At 41.1% G+C, this 20,319-nt stretch overlaps 1 protein-coding gene across 1 annotated transcript in view; it reads left to right on the forward strand.

Moving 5' to 3' along the window:
* Positions 1–20,319, forward strand: part of PEPD (peptidase D) — a 144,991-nt gene that overhangs the window by 39,445 nt on the left and 85,227 nt on the right. The window contains exons 8-9 of the mRNA XM_069026486.1: positions 4,592–4,667; positions 6,040–6,086. Of these exons, the coding sequence (XP_068882587.1) occupies positions 4,592–4,667; positions 6,040–6,086 (123 nt within the window). The remainder of the gene's footprint in view (positions 1–4,591; positions 4,668–6,039; positions 6,087–20,319) is intronic.

Genomic DNA, 20,319 nt, shown 5'->3' on the forward strand with positions numbered 1-20,319 from the left:
AAAAGTTCAGATTTGCATTCAGAAATATTTTTAAAGGTTTTACTGAGTTTGGTGGCTTTCAGTTTAAGTCAGAAGTAAGTTAAAGACGGTTGTTGGGATTTAAGTGTCTGGTGAAATTAACATGTGAATGATAGGTTATGTCTATTAAAGCTTATTAAAGTAGAAATCTTCTTGGAATGTCAAGTTACTGGCCAAGAAAGTTTCTTTGGAAAGCAGTATTTTTAGAATTAAGAAAATTTTTCTTTTAGGAAGATGAATTCTTTTGGGTTATATTCTGGGGTAGGAAATTGCATCCTTTGAATCATCTCCTTTCAGGGATGCATTTCATTTCAGATTTGGCAAGCTCTGAACTACTGTGTTTTTACATGGTACTTGTCAGAAAAACTTTGCTCTATGCCATGCTGTCAAACTGCCAGCTGGAGGTGAAATGGCTGAGCTTTCTGAACCAGCCAGGGAGAACTGTGAGCTACAAAAGGCAACTCTAGTATTATACAGTCTTCTAATAAAGTGCTGAAAAAATGGTTCAGTACTGACAAGGAGTAAAGTGCTTGTGGTTAAGGATCTGTTGCCTCTCTTGTTTACCTTTCCCAAGATCTCAGCATTTCCTGACTTGGTATGGAACTTAAGGATAAAACAGAGAAGAATTCAACCTTACACTGGATTTCAGCAGTTTGCAGATGGTGTTTTAATTTTTTTTTTTTTTCATTTTATGGAGTGTGTGTATTTCCAAACAAATTTTAAAACTTCAAATTTAAAGGCTTCCACTGCAAGTTTCATAGTGAATGGCTATGCTGAGTATTGATGTCATATAACAGAAGAAAAAATTTGAACTTGTCCAAATGATCTCCTTAGTAATCAGGAGGTTTTCTGACACCAACACTCAGCCAAATGACCTTTGATTCCTGTATTTTGCCAGTGTCTGTCTGTCATAATCGTGGTGGTGCTAGAAGTCAACATTTAGTAATGTGCAGCTCTCTTTGTGCCTATATATATTGTATTTTCCTGTAATCTCAATGAAAATGGGGTTTGATAGTTTTATGTGGAAGATTTCCTATATTCTGTATTTTGCATTATTTTGATGGAAAGCTATAATTATTTCTTTGTGAAAAGTGATCTGCATGTTACTGTCTTAAAGCTGTGCATTTGCTTTTTGTGTTTTCAGAGGTTTTTCTATCTATGTTGTAAATCTCTTAACATTTTTTTGAACTCCTATCTTTGGTGTTCATGCACCTGTCTTTCAGAATTGTACTGTGATGCCTCTCCTTTGCATATGTGCATTGCTATGTTTGCTGGCTTTGATGCTAATGCAGTTAGCAAGTCTTTATGCATTGCAGAAGAGCATAAATTTTTAAACTGTGGTAGAGAAATTTCTATAAATAAAATGTGGAAAGGTAACAGCAGAGGTGAGAAAGGGTAAAGGTAAGGCAGGACTGTGAAGTCTGTCTACATGGGCATCATCCTTACTTATTAGGTGGTCTGTAAATCTAGTAATTCCAGAAGGGAAAGGAGTGGGCGTTCCCAGGAGTTTTCCGTATATGTCACAGAAAGGAGACATTAAGGTTGCACGTGTACTAAAAACAGCAAAACAAGCCAGCTGATAAAACACTGATCTGGTAACTGGAAACAAATACTTCTGGCAGTGTTATCAGTGCTGCAGAATGCACATAGAGAACCAATTTGTGTATCTTTGAGGAGAGCACTGGTTTAGAAAAATACAGTTGAGTTATGTGAGTTTCAGCCTCATAATTGCCTCAAATTCTGTATGCTCTTGACCACTTGATTAGGTCATGCATGTAGTTTGGTATCCAGAAATTTAAAATGCCCAAATGCAATTTCAGGATTGAAAGGATACCTGTTTATATTAAAGTTTCTCTCTCCTGTTGGGTGGCTGACGTGTGAAAAGACCAGCCGCTCATATAGCCAAGTGGAAATAAAAGCAGAAAATGTGTGTAAAAGGAGAATGAGGAAGAAGAAATGGTTTTACACTGGTAAAATGAGGAAAAAGAAAAAAAGCTGAAAGTTTTAGGTCAGTCCTGACAGTCAGAGACTCATGCATCTCTTTCACCTAGATTACACTGAGTGCTTCCACTGCTAATCTGAGGAATGCCTTACATGTGGAATCTGTACGTTTTGGCAATTGCATTAGCTGGAGCCTAGAAATTATTTGTTCCCATTAAAACATTAATGCATTGATGCAGAGGCTGTAACTGGTCCAAGAAGTGTTTTAAATAGAATGTTGAAGTTCACATTCATGAATAAAAGTGGGATTTTCTTCCTGTCCTTATTTTGGAAGTGGGGGAAAAGATCATGGGAGCTGTGGACACTCATCACATGCAAGATTGCCCTGAAGTGCCAACCACGGCTGTAGACCTGGCTTGGGAGGGTGTTGCTTTTTGCACTGTCAAAACAGTGAGAAGGTGGTGAAATACATGCTTTTCTACTACCCACACATGCTGTGGGAACTCCATCCGCAGTACCACTGTAACATAGGAGCCCCGGAGCTATTTTGGTATCTGGTGAAGTTGATTGTGTTACCTGCACATTTGTACATCCTCCCTCTCCTCCCTTCTGGTGGTTGGGCAGTGGTTTTTGTTGGTCTCAGAATGACTAAATATTTTCTGTACAATATTTCAGTGCCTGACCTTGTGTAAATGAAGGGATTGCATTGCATAAATAGTCACTCTGAGGCTGAGCATGAATTTCTATAATCAGATACCTGAGAAGTTGCGATCTAATACAAATTTGATCCTGAAGCCTTATGCCTAAGTCAAGGGAAATGGTTTCTAATACTGTTTGCACTTGCTGTGCAGCAGTTACTAACTTGTATTACTAGCAGAGTCCAACAAAAAGATTAGATAGCTGAATTATGAAGCAACCTATTTTTCAGGCAATTGCAGAGCATGGATATGTACTGTATATTGAAAGTAATATGGAGGCACATCAAACAAGTATTAAATTACACTGCTAGCACATGCAGTCTTCCAAGGAACAGGATTTAAAAGAAAAAATTTAAAAATCTATAAGCCTTTGCTACCTCATTCTAACTGGAATATATTTGAGCCCCTCTTTTTTATGTCTTGACTGAAAGACAGGAGCAGAAGTTTGTTTCCTCACTCATTGTCAGCAGGTTTTATCATCCCAGTATATTTTTTTCACCTGGGTGTGCATTTTAAAACCTTGTACTTCTCATTCTCGATTGCATAGTGATTATTTTGTGTCATATTCCAATTAACTGAGAAAAATTCCCCTCTACAGTGTTTCTGTTTGTAAAAGCATTTTGATCAATATCAGGATTTTACAAAGGTACCTTTACTCTTGCCAGAAGAGTTGTGTTTGAAGGGGAGTGGCTGTGCTGTAGTAACACACCATCTGTGGGAAATGCTGTAATCTCACATCAGAGGCACCCATGGCTGAGAAACCTGTTTCTGGACTCATTAAAACAAACTACAGAGCAGAAATACCCTAAATAGTTTTCTACAGCAGTGTGAGGATGAGCGTGTTACAATGAGAAGAGGGGTCTTGGTGGCAGTTTCAGAGTATAACAGTTATGGTTCTTTGTAACTGCTGCAAACTGTGGAGTGCAGCTCGAAAATACGATTGAAATATTTCCTTGCAATTCAATAGGTGTTGTTCTGTACTTTGTAAACAGTAAGTATGTACTTCACAGCTGCCTTTGAGATGGGCATGAAAAATACTAGGAATTCAGTTTGTGTAAGAGTGGAAGGAGTATGTGGTGTTTAATAGAGGTTATGGAACTGTGTCTGCTTTACTGTTCATGTCACACTAAATAGCTGCTTTTATTTGAAATACATATTAGAAATACATGTAGTAGAGAAGCGTTAAACAGTGCATTTTTGAGATGAGTTCACAAGAGTATCAAGTCACATAAACGTACACAAATTCAGTATCTCATAAGGCACAAAGAGTAGGATAGGGTTTTTAGGGCATTGGTTTGCTTAGGGTTTTTTTGTTTTTTATTTTCCTTCAGAGGCATGTGAAGGAATGGACATCATAGCTGTAATTACTGCTGCTTTGGTTTCTGAATTTAATGGTTTGAGTTTTTAATACCAAACAAAAATAGCATTTTTTCACACCACCCCCGCCCACCTTTTGAGGTATTGCAAATAGGAGTTGCAACTGTGCTGAACAGAAATTTTGGAGCTCTGGGAATTTAATTATGTAAAATAGTTTCAAATTGTGTTTAAAAGGAAATCAAGCATGCTTGTAGAAATGTTCCATTTGAAGTAGTGTTAGAGTAATCACAAATGCAGAATTGCCTTGGTTTTGTTCCTAATGTATTGTAGAATGAGTTGAAAAAATATTGGTTGAACCACTTGTTTATAGGTATTAAATTGGGCAGGCTGATGTTTGAAATTCTTGTGACTTCCCTTTGTAAGATTGTTTTGCTAGTGCTGAATCAATGCCAACAATACTTTGCTGTCATGAATACTGTAATAGCTGTTTGCTCTTGAGGTGTACTTGATCTAATCTTATTATAGGTGATACATATTATTTGCAGGGTTTTTTCATTTGGTATTCTTAAGCTGTGAAGTTGCAGCCTAACATGCTATCTGTTCTTCTTCTCTTAAAGTCGTGTCATTAAGACAGACATGGAGTTGGAAGTTCTGCGCTACACCAATAAAATCTCCAGTGAAGCTCATAAAGAGGTAATGGATCCTTTACTGTTAATAATTTTTGCTCTTAGTGTACCAGTGGTACTCAGAAAATGTCCCCAGCAACCCAGAATTGCTTAGTAATAAAATAATGGAAAGGCTGGATAGAAATAAGAGGATAATATCCTCCTATTGCAGCCCTGTAATATACCTTGTATTGTCCTTGAACTCACTGGTGCTTTTGTGATATGTGAGAAGTGAAGTGTGCATTTGGGGAAGAGCTGGAGCCTCAGCAGAAGGAGGCCTGCTTGCAGTCTGTCTATTCTGTGTGCACAAATATGTGTATGAAGATGGAGAAAGAAAAGACCAAGGTTTTTCAGGCCCATGGGCAGCTCTGAAAAGTTTACCCAGCAGGTAACTGTCTACAGATCCTGATGGACTGGGGAAGTCTTTCCATGCACAGTATAGGACAGGGAAAGGATTCCTCAGAGCGGGGTATGTCCCTGGGGCAGTGCTGAACCCTGCTCTTCTGTTGCCATACCAGTGTGGCAAAACAAGTCCAGGCTCTCAGCAAGGCTGCTCAGGTTGGACCTGGCACTGTACCAGGGGAGCTGTACTGGTTCCTGGTGGTGATGATGAAATTAACTTGGGTGCCAGTCCTGCACTCCATATAGAGATGCAGATGTGTTGTGAGTTCTGAGAGTGGTGATGACCAGAGGGAGCTTAGGTAAAGTAACTGATGAGGTTACTTACCCAGCTGTTGTCTTGGCTCCTGCTCCTCAGATATCTGAACTATGACATGTAAGAATGTTTTAAAATTAATATTGTAAAATTGAAAACTCAAGGCATAGGCATTTTGCATTCATACTCCTTACTTTTTCATCATCCTTGAATAATCTTATCATACCTGAAAGCATTTTTTTTTTTGTAGAGCAGCTGCCTAGAACTTCTATAATACAGAAACAGACAAAATTTTCTTAGCAAATCTGAGAACAAGGATCAGATTTATGACTCATAAACCGGTGTTAACTCCAGTAGTTTTCTGTTGATTCGGATTGCAAAGTATGAAAGAGACTCTCCCATTGTAGGATAATCCACTTCATAGCTTTGTTTTGCCAAAGTAGAACAAAGGGATTTGCTGCCATGTTCACAGAGCTTTCACAATTAAACATTGGTATTTTGGTGAGCTGCACTTCATTAGGATATAGTAGTTTGGCAGTTAAACTTGCTTTATTGTTGGAGACTGCAGGCATTTTTAAAGATTAAACAGTGTAGTTTTAAAATACATCTACTGATGTAAATTTAAATGAAGTACAGAAGATATTTTTGTAATACAGGTTTCTCTGGAGATAGTCATAAAGCATAAATTTATAAATATGAGATCCCCTTCTGCTATGATGGTCCCATGCTAATATGTATCTTCCAGGTAATGAAGGCCGTAAAAGTAGGAATGAAAGAATACGAGATGGAGAGGTAAGAGTTCTTACAGTAATTATAATAAAAAAGAGAGTATCTCTGTAGTAGGGGGAAAAGCAATAGCTGAGACAATCCAGTATCATGGATTCAGCTGGACTGAGAGCTCATTGCTGTTTGAGGCCATTGTAAGCATTATTTTGTTATTTTGAGGTGGTACTCCATCTGTTTCAAACGTGCATTTGATGGGGGTGATTATTTTTTGGTTAAGTGTAGCATGTCTCTCTTCCTGGAGTTACAGTAATTTACAGAAGCTGTATGAAATAGCTGTTTTCATTGTTTGAAGCCGTCCAGTAAAATGGTGTTTATGGTTAAACATTTAGTCTGGTTATGCTTAGATGACTGCATGTGTGGGTGTTTAAGAGTCTTATGAAAGGCTGTGTTCAATTACATTTTGTCTGCAATTACAAGCCAGCAGTACCTGTACTTAGCCTGTACAAGGAGCTCAGCTCACACGTGTAATGGGTGTTCTGTAGCTGCTGAGAAGTCAATGAGAAAGCTGCAGATCTCTCTTACATTGAAGAGAACGAGCTGTACAGGCATCCATGAGGGGTTTGGCTGGTCCTAGCTGATACAGTAATGATGAGTCTAGATCTAAGGAAAACATTGCCTCCTCTCTTGAATCAATATTTACATTAGATCATCAGCATTTATCTTATAAAGCATGATTTTGATCATCAAGTCCATTTATTTTTAGTTTGTACACGGTATTTTCAATTTTCAAAGTATTTGCATAATGAAGAAATAGAAAATACCAGTCATACGTCAGTTACTGTTGTTTCTTGGCAGTAGTTTTTCAAAGGCTTGTAAGCAGGCTAGAGCACCACCCAGGGAAGGGAATATAAAGAGACAATATTTGTCATCAGGGTTTCAGGGTAGCTCAAAAGACAAATAAAGCCTGTAGAACGTATGCAATATGAAGAAGCTAATGTTACATTTAAGCAGTTTAAATTTCTGCAGATACTATAGGCTCATGCCTGTAATTTGTCAGTGCTTCAAATTGCATTTACATATACCACCAGGTAATAGAAAAATAATACATTGTTTACATTCTGTCTTTAACTTTATTTATGAACTTTGTGTTCGTGTTCCTTTTACTCACTGGCCATGCAATGCATGCTGATAGTGAAATTTTGCCTCTGGAAGTCATTAGCAATCAAAAATTTCCATAGAGCAGAATTTGTTCCCAGGTGCTTTTAAATGTCATGATCCTGGCAGTTTGATTTAAACATCACACAACAAATATGTATATGAACAGTCTTCTCTAAGTCTGCAAGGTATATACCTTTTTTCTCCAGGACTTTCATTCTTCCCTGGCTAGCTCCTTCCATACACATCAGCCTTTTGAAAAGATTATTTCTCTCTGTCAATTGAAAAAACAATAAATTAGGCTGCTATTACACCTATTTAAAATTGCCTTCTATTCTTCCATACCTCTTGATAGATTACACATCTTGAAAGAGTTTCAAGTTATTTAGCTAATGAAAGAGGTCTTGGCAGACTGCTCTACTGTGTCTGTCTTGGAGACTATAATTAGAACTTCAGATTCTTTTACTGTTGGAATTCATCCCTGCACCCATTCCTTTAGGGAAAAAGGGCCCTACAAATGTAAATCCTGTCTGCTATTCTTCTGTCTGCTAGGAAGAATAATGGCAGAGATCCCAAAAGCAATTAAAATTTTCTGTTACTGGATGTAGTACCTAAGTGTTGCCTTTTCTTTGGATTTGTCCATTTGGATAAACCCTGGTAAATGATTTTGTACCAGTACTGTGTTAATACTGAGATATATAAAAAATAAATGCATTTAACTGCAACTCCAATCAGCCCTCACTTCTTTTTTGGTTTGATATTATTTAATGTGTGGTCGGTTGACTTTAAGGAGACAGCCAGGGCAATTATCTACAAACAGTAATTCACAGCATGTGTAATTGCATATAAAGTCATTTTGGTAGGTCAGATTCTGGGTTTTCTCTGAAGCAGTTTGTTTAGTGTTTGTGCTTATCTCATGTTTAATTAATCTTTAATTAAAGGCTTTTAATTATGAAACTGCTCTGTAGTGAGTATATTGTTAAAAATATAGCAAAATGGTACAAGAAATCTCTTCAGCTTGAGAAGTATGCGAATAAAATCTGTGATTTCAGCAAAGTTGGTTAAGTGTGCATATATAGACAGAAATGTTTTGTGTGTATATATAAGCACACCAAAAGTACTAATTAGGACCTACAGTCATCTGTTTCAGAGTGGCCTGGAGATAACTTCTCTAGATCAGTGTTTATCAATTTCTAGATTTCATCTGTGTACCGTTTACCAAATGAAGTGTGGACTCCTCTGTGCATTTCCTCATTTGTTCCCTTTTTATTAGAAAGAGCATTTTTAAGATTGGGTTGGCTACTTGGAATTGTCAGTTTGCTTGGGGAATGATGAGAAAGTGCATGCTGTAGCAACAGACAAGTGACTTCCTGCATCATGAGTTCTGGACACACAGCTGTTGTATGCATCACCCATTTTTGTGGGGGTTTATCCTCTTAATAGCACTGAAGGTGCTGTTGTTACCAAATGCCTGAACTATCAGAATAAGACTCTCCAGCACTAATGTTGTGTTAGAGAGGGCATCATTTATTCAGGCCTGAGGTTCATGCAGGAGATCCTAACCTAACCTGGACGCATGGTTCTGTAAGAGTGTTACTTATATACAGTTGCTACATGCATATTAAAATTTTGCCATTACCATAAATCCTACCCCATGTTCCCATAGATTCAGTCCTTTGTTTTGTCTGTCATGGCATTCTTGAGTCAGATGTCTTCTTCCAACTGTCCTTGCTGAAAGCAGCTTTTGCATGCCTTGTTCCTTTGCTAAAAGCTTCTCAGGCACAGTAAAAATTGAATTAACCCTTTTGGTGTCACTGTGATAGTGATGCCTTTTCCTAGTCTTAAAATCAAGAATCAAACACAGTTAGAAGGGAAGAAGGGATTTTACCTCTGTATTTATTTTAAGGATCCTTAGATGCACCACGCTCAGGTGGAATGGGCCAAAACGCACCCTGCAGTGCACACCCCTGATAGATCTGGTATCACATTATAGATTTTACTGATTAGCAGATCTATCAAAGATTCCCTAGTGAGAGGCTCGAGTGAGCTCCCCTCCCCGAGGAACCTTCCCCTGGATGGTTCTATCTTAGTTTACAGAATGTGTTCTGGAGAGGACCTTGGGCTCTGGGGCACACTGATCCCTAACTACGAAGCTTCTAAGATGTTCAGTCTCCTAGCTTGACAAAGAAGTCTAACAATGTAGGCTAAAAAACACTAAGAATACAAAAGCTATAAAAAGGTATATAAAAGGGGTATAAAAGAAAAGGTAAAAATCATCATGACATCAGTAGGAGTGTGTGCACAGTCCTGAGTTCATTAAATTATGATGTATTTATCACTGCCTTGATGACACCAGGCAGCACTAAACCAGGCCTAAAGACCCATTCCCTTGTCCGACACCTCCCTGGATTATGTGTCTCTGAAACTTCTGCTGCTGCTGAGCACAGGAGCACCTTGGGGTTACCATGCAAGTAACTGTGATTCCAGTATCCATAACCTGAGTCCTGAAACTGTAGAGTGGAGTCGGTTAAAACAAAGGAGCAGTGCTTAGTGTACAGGGGATGTTGGCTAGTGTACAGGGAGCATTGGCTAGTATCAGGGGACGTTGGCCAGTGTACAGGGGACATTGGCCAGTGTACAGGGGGCAGGCAGTGTGGGCAGCAGGGGAGGGGGGATTCTGCCCCTCTGCCCCTCAGCTGAGACCTGCAGAGCTGCCCCAGGCCTGGGGCCAGCACAGGAGGGAGCTGGAGCTGCTGCACAGAGCCCAGAGGAGGCAGCAGCATGATCAGAGGGATGGAGCAGCTCTGCTGGGAGGAAAGGCTGTGAGAGCTGTGACTGTTCAGCCTGCAGGGGAGAAGCTTCAGGGTGACCTCAGTGTGGCCTTGCAGTACGTCAGGTGAGCTACCAGAAAGATGGAGAGAGACTACGTACAAAGACTTGGAGTGACAAGACAAGGGGGAATGGCTTCAAACTGACAGAGGCCAGGGCTAGATGGGATATTAGGAAAAAATTCTTTGTTGTGAGGGGAAATAATTGTGGAGATCTTGTAGCAGTTAATACTAAACTTAAACTCCACTCTGCTATAACAGCAATAATTTGAAGAATAAAATGGCAAGAAAACAGTTACAGAGGTTTTTTCTTGTTGGTTTACAATGCTTACAGACTGTTTTTACACCTTGCCTCTTACCAGCTGAGGCTGATAAAAGTTCTTTATCCCTGTTCTTTTCAATGCTGTCCCTGATTCCAGAGAAGAGCTTGGGCTCTGAGATGAGTTGCTGTTGTATCTGTCAGTGTTAAATTTCACTATCTGTGGAACTCTGAGAGCGCTCTCACAGATTATGGTTCTCATCTTTCATTTTTCTCTCATCTGCTCCAGTGGAACAAACTGAAAATAAAACATACATGTTGTTTCACTAAAAAAGAGAAAATAGCCAGAATAATTTTGTTTTCCTTTGAGTATTTCCTTTTAGTGAAATGTTGATTATTTTAGCTAATCAGTATTTGCCACTTACCATTTCCTGATGATTTTGCTCTTTGAATGTTTTCAAAAAAGTTGCTGACTTCTGCAGCAAATGATCGTCAAAAATGTTTGGGTTTTTTCTTGAGGCTGGATAGAATTTCAGCTTAATTATAACCTTAGTAAGTCCTTCACCTAAGTGTGCATAGATAGTAAATAAGAAATACCCACTGCAGCTGACAAAAATACACAGGTGAATATTCCACAGTTGCTTTTTGGCATGAGAATAGTGTTGAATTGTGTCATGACCCTCACTGGTATTTGTGTATTTTTACTAAGCAAGAGACCAGGACTCCGTTAGTCTCAAGCAGCATGTCAGTCTGCTCAGTTACTGGCACATATTTTATGTCTTTTTCCGTTCCTTCTTTTTTTTTTTTAACAGTTAGTGTTGTGTAGCCAGGAAATGGCTTGGCTGCCTTATTTCCCAAACTGCCTTGCAATTAGAGGTGATGTGTTTTTAAATGTAGGGTGCTGCTCTCATAAGGTTAATTTTAAAACTTTAAAATACATGAAAAACAGAGAGAGGCAGAAGGTGACCTTTTCCTGCATTTTAGAAACCCCAACACAATCCACTAATTTTTCCTTTGTTTCTGCAGGCCTGTGTGGTAGGACAGGAGTCTGCCTGCTGTCTGGATGGTGGTTTGGTGTAAGATGATCCTGTACCTGATATTATTGTCTGTGTATCTAGTTCTAGCACAAGGGTTGAAGGAAGAAGTGGATCAGCCACAATCTCTGTTTTTAGCAAGAAATCCTCACTACACAGCAGCCTGGGAGCTTCTGTTCAGCATGGATACACTGGGGCTGGCAGGGAAGGAGTAACTGAGCCAGTGGTTTTGTACCTGTGCCCATGTTAGGGGCAGCAGGGGTCATCCAGGACTTCCTAAAAATGGTGATACCAAATGACCTACAGTGTCCAAAGCCAGGTAGGCAGCTTAGTGCTGACAGCTCTGACAGCAAATGCTGGGTACCTGCTAATTACTTCATTTGAGTGAGCTGCTGAATCTCATGTGTTCAGTGCCCAGAGGGAAGTCAGATATTATGTGTTTGCCTGGAAGAGCAACTGGATTCAGAGAGACACTTCCTGCAGCCTTCCCCTCCTGCCTACCTTCCATATGTACAGCTGGTCCTTTGATGTTTTAAATTAAGCTGTCACCACTCATTTCCTAATCCAGCTGAAGTAAGGTTGTAGTCTTTAAATAAATCTACATTTTAAAATTGCTTTAGAAAACCCCTGAGCATTGTTTCTCTTCTGTGCCATACAGAGGCACAATTGCAAATGTGTGCACACATGACTCAGCAGAAATGGGGGAGAGGATTACCTGTGGGCAGGAAGACCTCCTGTCTCAGCTGCTCTAGGAGATGTAAATCCACTGGAGAGGTTTCAGCTGCCCCAGCCCTGGAAACATATACTCACTTCCAATTGACCTGCTCTCCCTCTTCTGCACAGCTGGGAGGAGAAATGTGGAAGTTAGAAACTTCTTGGGGCACTGCAACCTTGGAGACCCATTTTGCCTGAACTGCTGGTCAGTATGTTCATGGTGGTTGGTGATGGACTCCATTAGCTGTTGGGAGAGAGCAGAGCAGTTTTAGTATATCCCCAGTAACCTCTCAGCATTTTCCCTTTGCAGGTGGTCCTGGGGGAAGCTCAGATGTCCTGTCTTTCAGTCATCTCCTGGTGAAAGAGTACTGTTTAACTGCACAGGCCACTCTTGTGACTTGTGATTGAAATTCCACATAATTGGGTTTTACCTTCTACAAAAGACCTGTGAAATTGGACCATGTGAGAGTTTTAAAATAAGCCTCATCCCAGAGATACCAAAGAACAATTACCATACTCATATGGGAAAATGGTTCCCTTCAGAAAGAGAGCTGTGGCAGGATGTAAACCACATGTGTGCATACAGAACTTGGCATAGCAAGGGATAACCCAGCTTGGAATGCTGGGTCACTGTATGTCCTCACAGGGTTAGTAATACAGTAAATGTGATAATTCATAATTATACTTTGGTTATCCTTTTGGAAATGAAAAATAGGAGCAATTTTTATTTTAATTTTGTAACTGATTGAAAGTTGGAAGCATTGTTAATTTCTATGGATGTTTTCTACAGTGACTTACTATTAGTCACTGCAGAGACTATTACTATATTAAAGGAAGAACAAGCTTTCTTCTCAAATCAGCGGTGATCTCAGTTTTTACTGACTCTAGTGTGGCATTGAGATAGTGAACTAATTAACATTGCTAATGACAAGCTAAGATTGGAGATATGTGAAATGAAACTCATTGTAAAAGGCAGCAGGCTGAAATTATTATTTGATGTGGATTTTGTTCAAGCTTGTTCAGGCAAGTCAAAAGTAAAGATTCTACTATATGTGAGGCTTTATCTGCATTGTAAGCTTTACCTCAATAATTTTTGCTAATTACCGATGAAGCAGAGATCTGAGAACTTTGTGTTCATTGGCCATCTTTTGATAAACAGAATTGTTCATGATCATGATCAGAGACCAGAAGCTCAACTTGAAGGAAATGGGTAGAATACCAAGACTGTTCATTAATGTCATGATATCACACACTGACCTGAAAATTAAACCTATTTTACGCACATGAAAAGAAAAAGAGCAGATTTTGTTCCTTGCTGCTGGCATGCCCGCTGCATAAATTCTTCTCCAAATTTGCTCTTAGAGCATCCTCATCATCATAGTGAACAAGTGACACCTTACAGCTTATTAAGCAGCATTTCTAATGTCTATTGTAACAGTGAAAAATTTTTTTCTGATACCTAATCTGAGTCTCTCCTGTCTCAGCTTGAGGCCATTTCCTCTTGTCCTCTCACAGTAAGCACGGCAGAAGAGATCAGCCTCAGCTCACCCTCCTGTCAGGGAGTTGGAGAGAGTGAGGTCTGAGCCTTCTCTTCTCCAGACTGAACAAACCCAGCTTCCTCAGCTACTCCTCATGGGACGCTTTCTCAACCCTTCATAAGCCTTGTTGCCCTTCTCTGGACGCGCTCCAGCCCCTCAATGTCCTTTTTCACGAGGGGCCCGGAGCTGGACGCAGCACTCAAGGTTTGGCTCCCCAGTGCCCAGCACAGAGGGACAGGCCCTGCCCTGGTCCTGCTGCCCACACTAGTGCTGATACAGGCCAGGTGCCGCTGTCCTGTTGCCCACTTGGGCACACCTTGGCTCATACCGAGGCAGCTGGTGACCTGCAGGATGTGGCACTTGGCCTTGTGGAACCTCGCACCGTTGTCCTTGGCCCATTGATCGAGTCTGTCCCAGTCTGGCAGCAGAGCCTTCCCGTCCTCCAGCAGATCCACACTCCCACCCAACTGGCTGCAAATTTACTGAGGGTGCTCTCAATCCCCCCCCACAAATCATCAGTAAAGGTGTTCACCAGGACCAGCCCCAGAACAGAGCCCTGAGGAACACCACTAGCAACTGGCCCCAGCTGGATTTAGCTTCATTCACCACAACTCTCTGGGCCTGGCTGTCAGCCACTTTTTTACCTATCAGAGTCCACCCATCTAAGCCACAAGCAGCCAGTTTCTCCAGGAGAATTCTGTGGGAGATAGTGTCAAATGCTTTACTGAGGTCTAGATAGACATATCCACAGCCTTCCCCTCCTCTGCTAAGTGGTCACTTTGCCATAGAAGATGATCATGTTGATCAAGCAGGATCTGCATTTTATAAATCCGTGTTAGCTGGGTTTGATCCCCTGGTTGTCCTGCACATGCCGTGTGATGGCACTCAGGATGATATGCTCCATAACTTTGCCCAGAACTGAGGTCAGGCTGACAGGCCTGGAGTTCCCACATCAGCCTTCCAACCCTTCTTGTAGGTGGGTGTTACATTTGCTAATTTCTAGTCAGCTGGAACTTCTCCAGTTAATCAGAACAGCTGGTAGAGGATGGAGAGTGGTTTGCCCGGTTCTTTTGCCAATCTGGGGTGGATCCCATCAGGGCCCATAGACTTGTGAGTGTCTAATTGGCAGGACAGGTCACTAATCACCTCCTTCTGGATTATGGGGGCTTCACTCATCTCCCCATCACCAACTTCCAGCTCTAGGAGTAGGCTGTACTGAGGACAACTTGTCCTGATACTGAAGACTGAGGCAAAGAAGGCATTAAGTACCACTGCCTTTTCCTCATCCCCTGTCACTGCACTACCCTCCTGCACTCAACAAATTATGGAGACACTCTTGACTTTCCTTTGGCTGTCGAGGTTTTTACAGAAACTTTTTTGTTGTCTTTAACTGTAGCAGTTCTAGTTGGGCATTGACTCATCTGATCTTCCCATACATGGCTTTGTGTCATCCTTGTAGTCCTCCCAAGTTACCTGACACCTCTTCCAGAAATGATAGATGCTCTTTTTTCCCCTAATCTCCAGCCTAAGTTCTCTGTTTAACTAGGCTGGCTTTCTCCCAAGCGACTTGTGTTCCTACACATGGAGAGAGCCTGCTCCTGAGTATTTAACAGTTCTTTTTAAAGCATATCCAGCCTTCTGGACTCCTTTGTCCTTCAGGACCGACTCCCAAAGGACTCTGTCAATCAATGTTCTAAACAGGCCAAAGTCTGCCTGCTGTAAGTCCAAGGTGGAAATTCTGCTGTGTCATTCCTTACTTCACCCAGTATAGAAAATGGTAACATTTCGTGGTCACTCTGCCCCAGATGGTCACTGACTACCATTCACCCACCACTCGTCCTTTGTTCACAAATAACAGGTCTGGCAAGACACCTTCTCTGGTAGGCAGGCAGAAGGCATGGAAAATGCTAGGACTGGAGAGGAATCTGAGTGACATTAGACAGCAGAGGTGCTGCTAAAATCAAATCGAACCTTCAGGCAGTCTTGGCAAGTGAGAGCCACAAAGAGCTTTGCTGACAACTGGCTCTGGGTCTCCCAGTTCATCTATTGGCACCTGTATATTTAAAAGAACTAATGAGATATGTGAAGGGTCCACAAGTTAATCCATTAGTGTAAGGTACAGTTGTTATCTCTTCTCCCTTGGTACAAACCTCTTGTAAAGTGCCATATCCTTCAGGAGTATTGGACTGGATTTCTGCTCTTTCATATTTCAGAATGAACTTGCTATGTCTTCTTGGTCAGTACTGAGTGGCAGAGATGGGCGAGCATTCTTCTGTCTCTGGTTAGCAGATAATTTGCAAAAATTGTGTGGAGTTGTTGGGTGCACAGTGTAACTGTAAGTTTAAGTGTTAGGACTGTGTGAAGTTTAGGATGTTACATGTGATTTATTAATAGCCTTTTGCCCATGTAACCTCTAGATTTGCTCTATAGTGAAGGTTTGATGCAGGATGTAATACGTTACATTGGCTCAATTCTCCAGTTTTTGGGTTCTTTTCTTTATTGTGTGTTTGGAGAAAGAGAAAAAGAACAACATGTCTGTTACTAGTATATGGTTTGGGTTGGAAATCGTAACAGCTTTCAGGAATTGGCTTCCCAATCCTGCAAGATTTGGAGAGATTTCTGAGATGTTTATGTTGAGGGAGGAGTCATCTGCTTTTCATCAATAATTCTGTCTTTGTGAGAAGGAAGTGGTATCATATGACAAGAACCTGTATCATATGCCAGTGCTGTTTCTGCTGCAGATCAGAGACTTGTGTGCGTAAGACCTCTGAGGGGGTCTAGAAATTTTTTGGATCAGGTGAGCTTGTTTGTTATTTGGGGCTGGTGGGGCAAGGAGGCCTTTGTTACCTGAAGGAGTTCTTGGGTAGATGGTGTAACTTCTTTCTGATAGTTTTCTGTTTTACTTTGTGCTTCATGTTCACACTGGCTCTAATACTTGGGATCAATGTAGTGATTTTATCACCTGTGATAGGCCCTTGGAGCTTGATTTGGGTCCCTTGTGCAGTTTAGAATAACAATTAAAAATTAATCCTATTTCAGTCCCTCAGTCTGCATTAACCTCTGATTTCCACTGTTGGTGATTGGTCTTTCCGCCCTTCCTTCAGCCAGCTCAGGTGCTGGAAAGCAGCCTGAGCTGCAGGCAAAAGGAGCAGCATTTGTCCAGAGGGGTGTGTGCCTGGAGGCCAGTGAATGGATCAGGGGGACCCTGTGAGCAGGGTGCAGGGTGTTTACCAGTGAGGGCATGTGCAGCTTCTTTGACCTGCCTACAGAGCACCTGTGTGGTCATTTGTTTGGTCCCTGCATGTAGAAACTCATCGGAGGGGGCTCAGAGGGTATGGACGGTGACGAGAGATCTCTATAAGCAGATCTTGGGGCACGCTGTTTATTGCAAAGGGCATGGGTATAAGGGCACTGCTTAGAGCTGCCAGCTGCAGCTCCAAGCAGGCCCAAGGTGTAAGAGAGAGAGAGAGAGAGTGAGCAAGAGAGCTAAGGGCTAAGAGCTAAATAAGAGAGTAAAGAGCAAGAGCTAAGTAAAAGAGAGCGAGGTCCTTGTTACAATACAATAAATCATCTTCTGTAGTGAATATTCTAATTCTCACTAGCCAATCTAATACAAGGTACAAATCCTATAGCATTTACATACAGCCTATAAGAGTTCTTACATTACCATAGAGTGTTATATTTTAACTCCTAAAAACTACTCCTTGGACTCCCTCAGCTGAGCTAGTAGGGTCTGCTCTGACCCTTGGACCTGTCTGCAAGCAGAGGGTATTGTCTAATCAAGAGGGGATTACCTTCAGTCGGCCAGACCATTGTTTTCCAGTTGTTCAGTAACTAAGGCTTGGTATCTCAAAGGTGGCTTTCATTTCGATGTCGCTTATAGTTTTCATATTCCCAAAATCTTTTGTCAGGCAATCATATTTATAAGGCTTTCCTGTTTCATCTTCCCCAACACCTGCATAAAGAAAGGAATGTTGATATGTTCTCAGGAATTGGAGAAGGTGTCATGGTAGACTTAGTTGCAAAGTGTGTCTGGATCTTCCTGAACCTGCTTCCTCAGCTTCCCTTCCCTTAACAGTTCTGACTTCTGCACCTGACTAAATTTGGTCCAGACATTGTCATCATAAAGTGAGTGTTAAAATCTTTTATTATCCTTAAAGGTAGTAGGTTTGCATATCCCAAATGACAAATTACTGCCTTTTCCTCTCAGAATAGTTCAAGTATTCAAAAATCTGTTGAGGGCAAATTAGGTTCTATGCTGGGACACCAATGCCCTTTTAACCTAAGCCCTTACTGCATTTCTGCTTGCTCTGGGTTGTTGAACACAAGTTCAAACTTCAAATATTCAATTTGAAACTGAAAGGAAGATTATGAGGCATTAGTGATTCTGTTGGCACTCTGTCACTGAACAGCACTTATGCGTTCTGTGCTATGTGGGTGGCTGTATATTTGCTAAGAAGTGTAACTGAAGATGAAAGTTTAATTATTTCTTCAAGGCAAATCCTTTCTCCCATGGACTTAAACTTGCATAAGAAAAATGAAAATTCATAAGGAGTTTAAAAATTGGCTAAAATTAAAAACCATTTATTTTTACCCTATTTATTCTTCTGAATAATAAAATTTCCCCATGGGTTTTTGGAACATATGTAGAATAATTACACTGTAGAAGTGGTGCTTTAGCTCAGCTTCTAAAGCTAGGGCAAACGTGATTATGCTGCAAGCTTAAATCTGGGTTTTATAGAAAATCTCATTCAAGGCTCTGTTGCCATCAAGCGCAAAAAACTGTGACCCATGGATTGGTCCCTGTGGGAGCAATTATTCTTTGCTGAGATTTTTTTTCCAGCACTGAATATTATAAATGTCAAAAAAAAGTTTAACCCTCTGTACCTCTAATAGAATGTTTTCATACCTGCTGGCAAGAATAAAAATTTTTAGCTTGTATTTGCATTATTTTATGTTTGAGCCAGGATTTTTTAAAAAGGTTTTCTTTATAAACAACTGAAAGGTAAAAGTGCTGTGTTTTAGTTGCAGTCTGCATGCCCTGGTGAAGACAAAATCAGGGCTGAAGCTGCCTGATGCTGCTTAATGCAGTACTGTGCCCAAGCCTCTCCTGATGGGATTCGTGCACCAAGGATGCAGAGTGAATTGATGATTAAAACCTCTTGTCTAGCAGTGGCTGCAGGGGGAGAGTGTGGAGGGGGTGTGGGGTTGCTTCGGACCACGGCTGGTCTGATTCTCAGCTGCAGCCCAGGGACACATTTCGGTGAACAGGAGCAGTGTGTTCATCCTCAGCTGTGGCTCTGTGGAACAGGTGGGGAGTGGGAGCTGATCTTGCCTTTGGGGAAACCCACATCCTTTGGAGGAGGTGCAACGTGGGTGTGCATTTCTGCTGCTTTAATTTTGGTGTTTGTTTAAGACTTATCAAATCAAAGCATGTGCTTTATTCCTAGCAGAAATTAAAATAATATTTTTCTATTACCTAAGTAACAGATCCAAACCCAGCAGGTGTCCTGCCATTTCCCTATTTTCTCATGTATGTTTGTTGGTGCTGGATACAGTCAGGTCATTAACTGTGATTTTGATAAACTTTGATAAAATGGATAGAACTTGCATCATATGTTCAAAGACTTGCAAAGTGACACGAGTTGTGAGATGCTGAGAGGAGTGTTGTGCAGCCTTGTGGCTGAAGTTTGAGTCAGGAGCACCATTCACTCACCGTAATACTACAGTGAGACATAAAAACAAATGGGTCCCAAATATACCAACCCTGGGACAGGATGAGTCACCTTTACTTTCTTTTTCTCAGTGATTTGTATTTATCACATTGTTTGGTACTTTTCCAAATACAGAGTATTAATGATACTCAGTAGTCTCAGGCAATATTAAGTGAAGAACTTCTGGTTTTGAGACATGAAGAGAGGACCTTGCAAGTAAAAATCAGTAAGTTTTTTACTTTCTAAAGGCTGCAGATTCATTTGTGTGGGTAGACACGAGTGATTTCTTGTAGTAAAACTTCCAGTGAAATTTAATAAGTTGGGTTTTTTTCTAGAAGTTATGTTAGGTTTTGGTTCAGTTTTGCTTAGCATACGTAAGCAATTTTAAGTTTTTGTGAGGCCTTTCAGCAGTTCAGAACGTTATTTCAGATAATTGTGACAAGCATTGAAAAATTTCTTCCAAAATGTGGGGAAATGCACTGCTCTCCTTTAATGAACTCTACTCTGTAGCCCAGGTGACATGGCCAGATCTCAGGTGGAGCTCTGTGACCTCCTGCATGTTACCCTGCTTGAGCTACATAGAATGTACTGCTGCTCTATAGGCCCCCTGGCTGTACCTGCATCTGTGGGCATGATCCCTGGGGGTTATTTTTAGCTAAATTACTTTGTTGTTTGGCACGTGCATCCATTCCTTCAGGGTTCAGTCTATACATTTAATCTTGTTCCACTTTCCCCTCCTTCTCAGTGACAGAGGAGGGGCAGGGTTATGCCCTTTGCCACTGCTTTGATGCTCTGAAGACAGCTTAGAAAAATCAAGCACGTGTAGGAAAAGACTGGTCAAGGGTTTCACTTGAGACTGCGTGAGACAAAGGCTGCATGTCACAGGTTTGTGCTGGCCAGGTCATTTGGCTGTGGTCAGAGGGGCTGGGTGGGGAGTGTGGGGTGCCAGTGGAACCAGCTCAAGCACGGGGTTCCCCCTGTGAGCCAGCACTTTGCACCACGTTCATCTTGACTGTCTGCTGGTGGCTTTGTCTTAATCCTCAACACCTGAATGGGG

Source organism: Aphelocoma coerulescens, chromosome 11, assembly GCF_041296385.1.
Source record: "Aphelocoma coerulescens isolate FSJ_1873_10779 chromosome 11, UR_Acoe_1.0, whole genome shotgun sequence".
Taxonomy (NCBI): domain Eukaryota; kingdom Metazoa; phylum Chordata; class Aves; order Passeriformes; family Corvidae; genus Aphelocoma; species Aphelocoma coerulescens.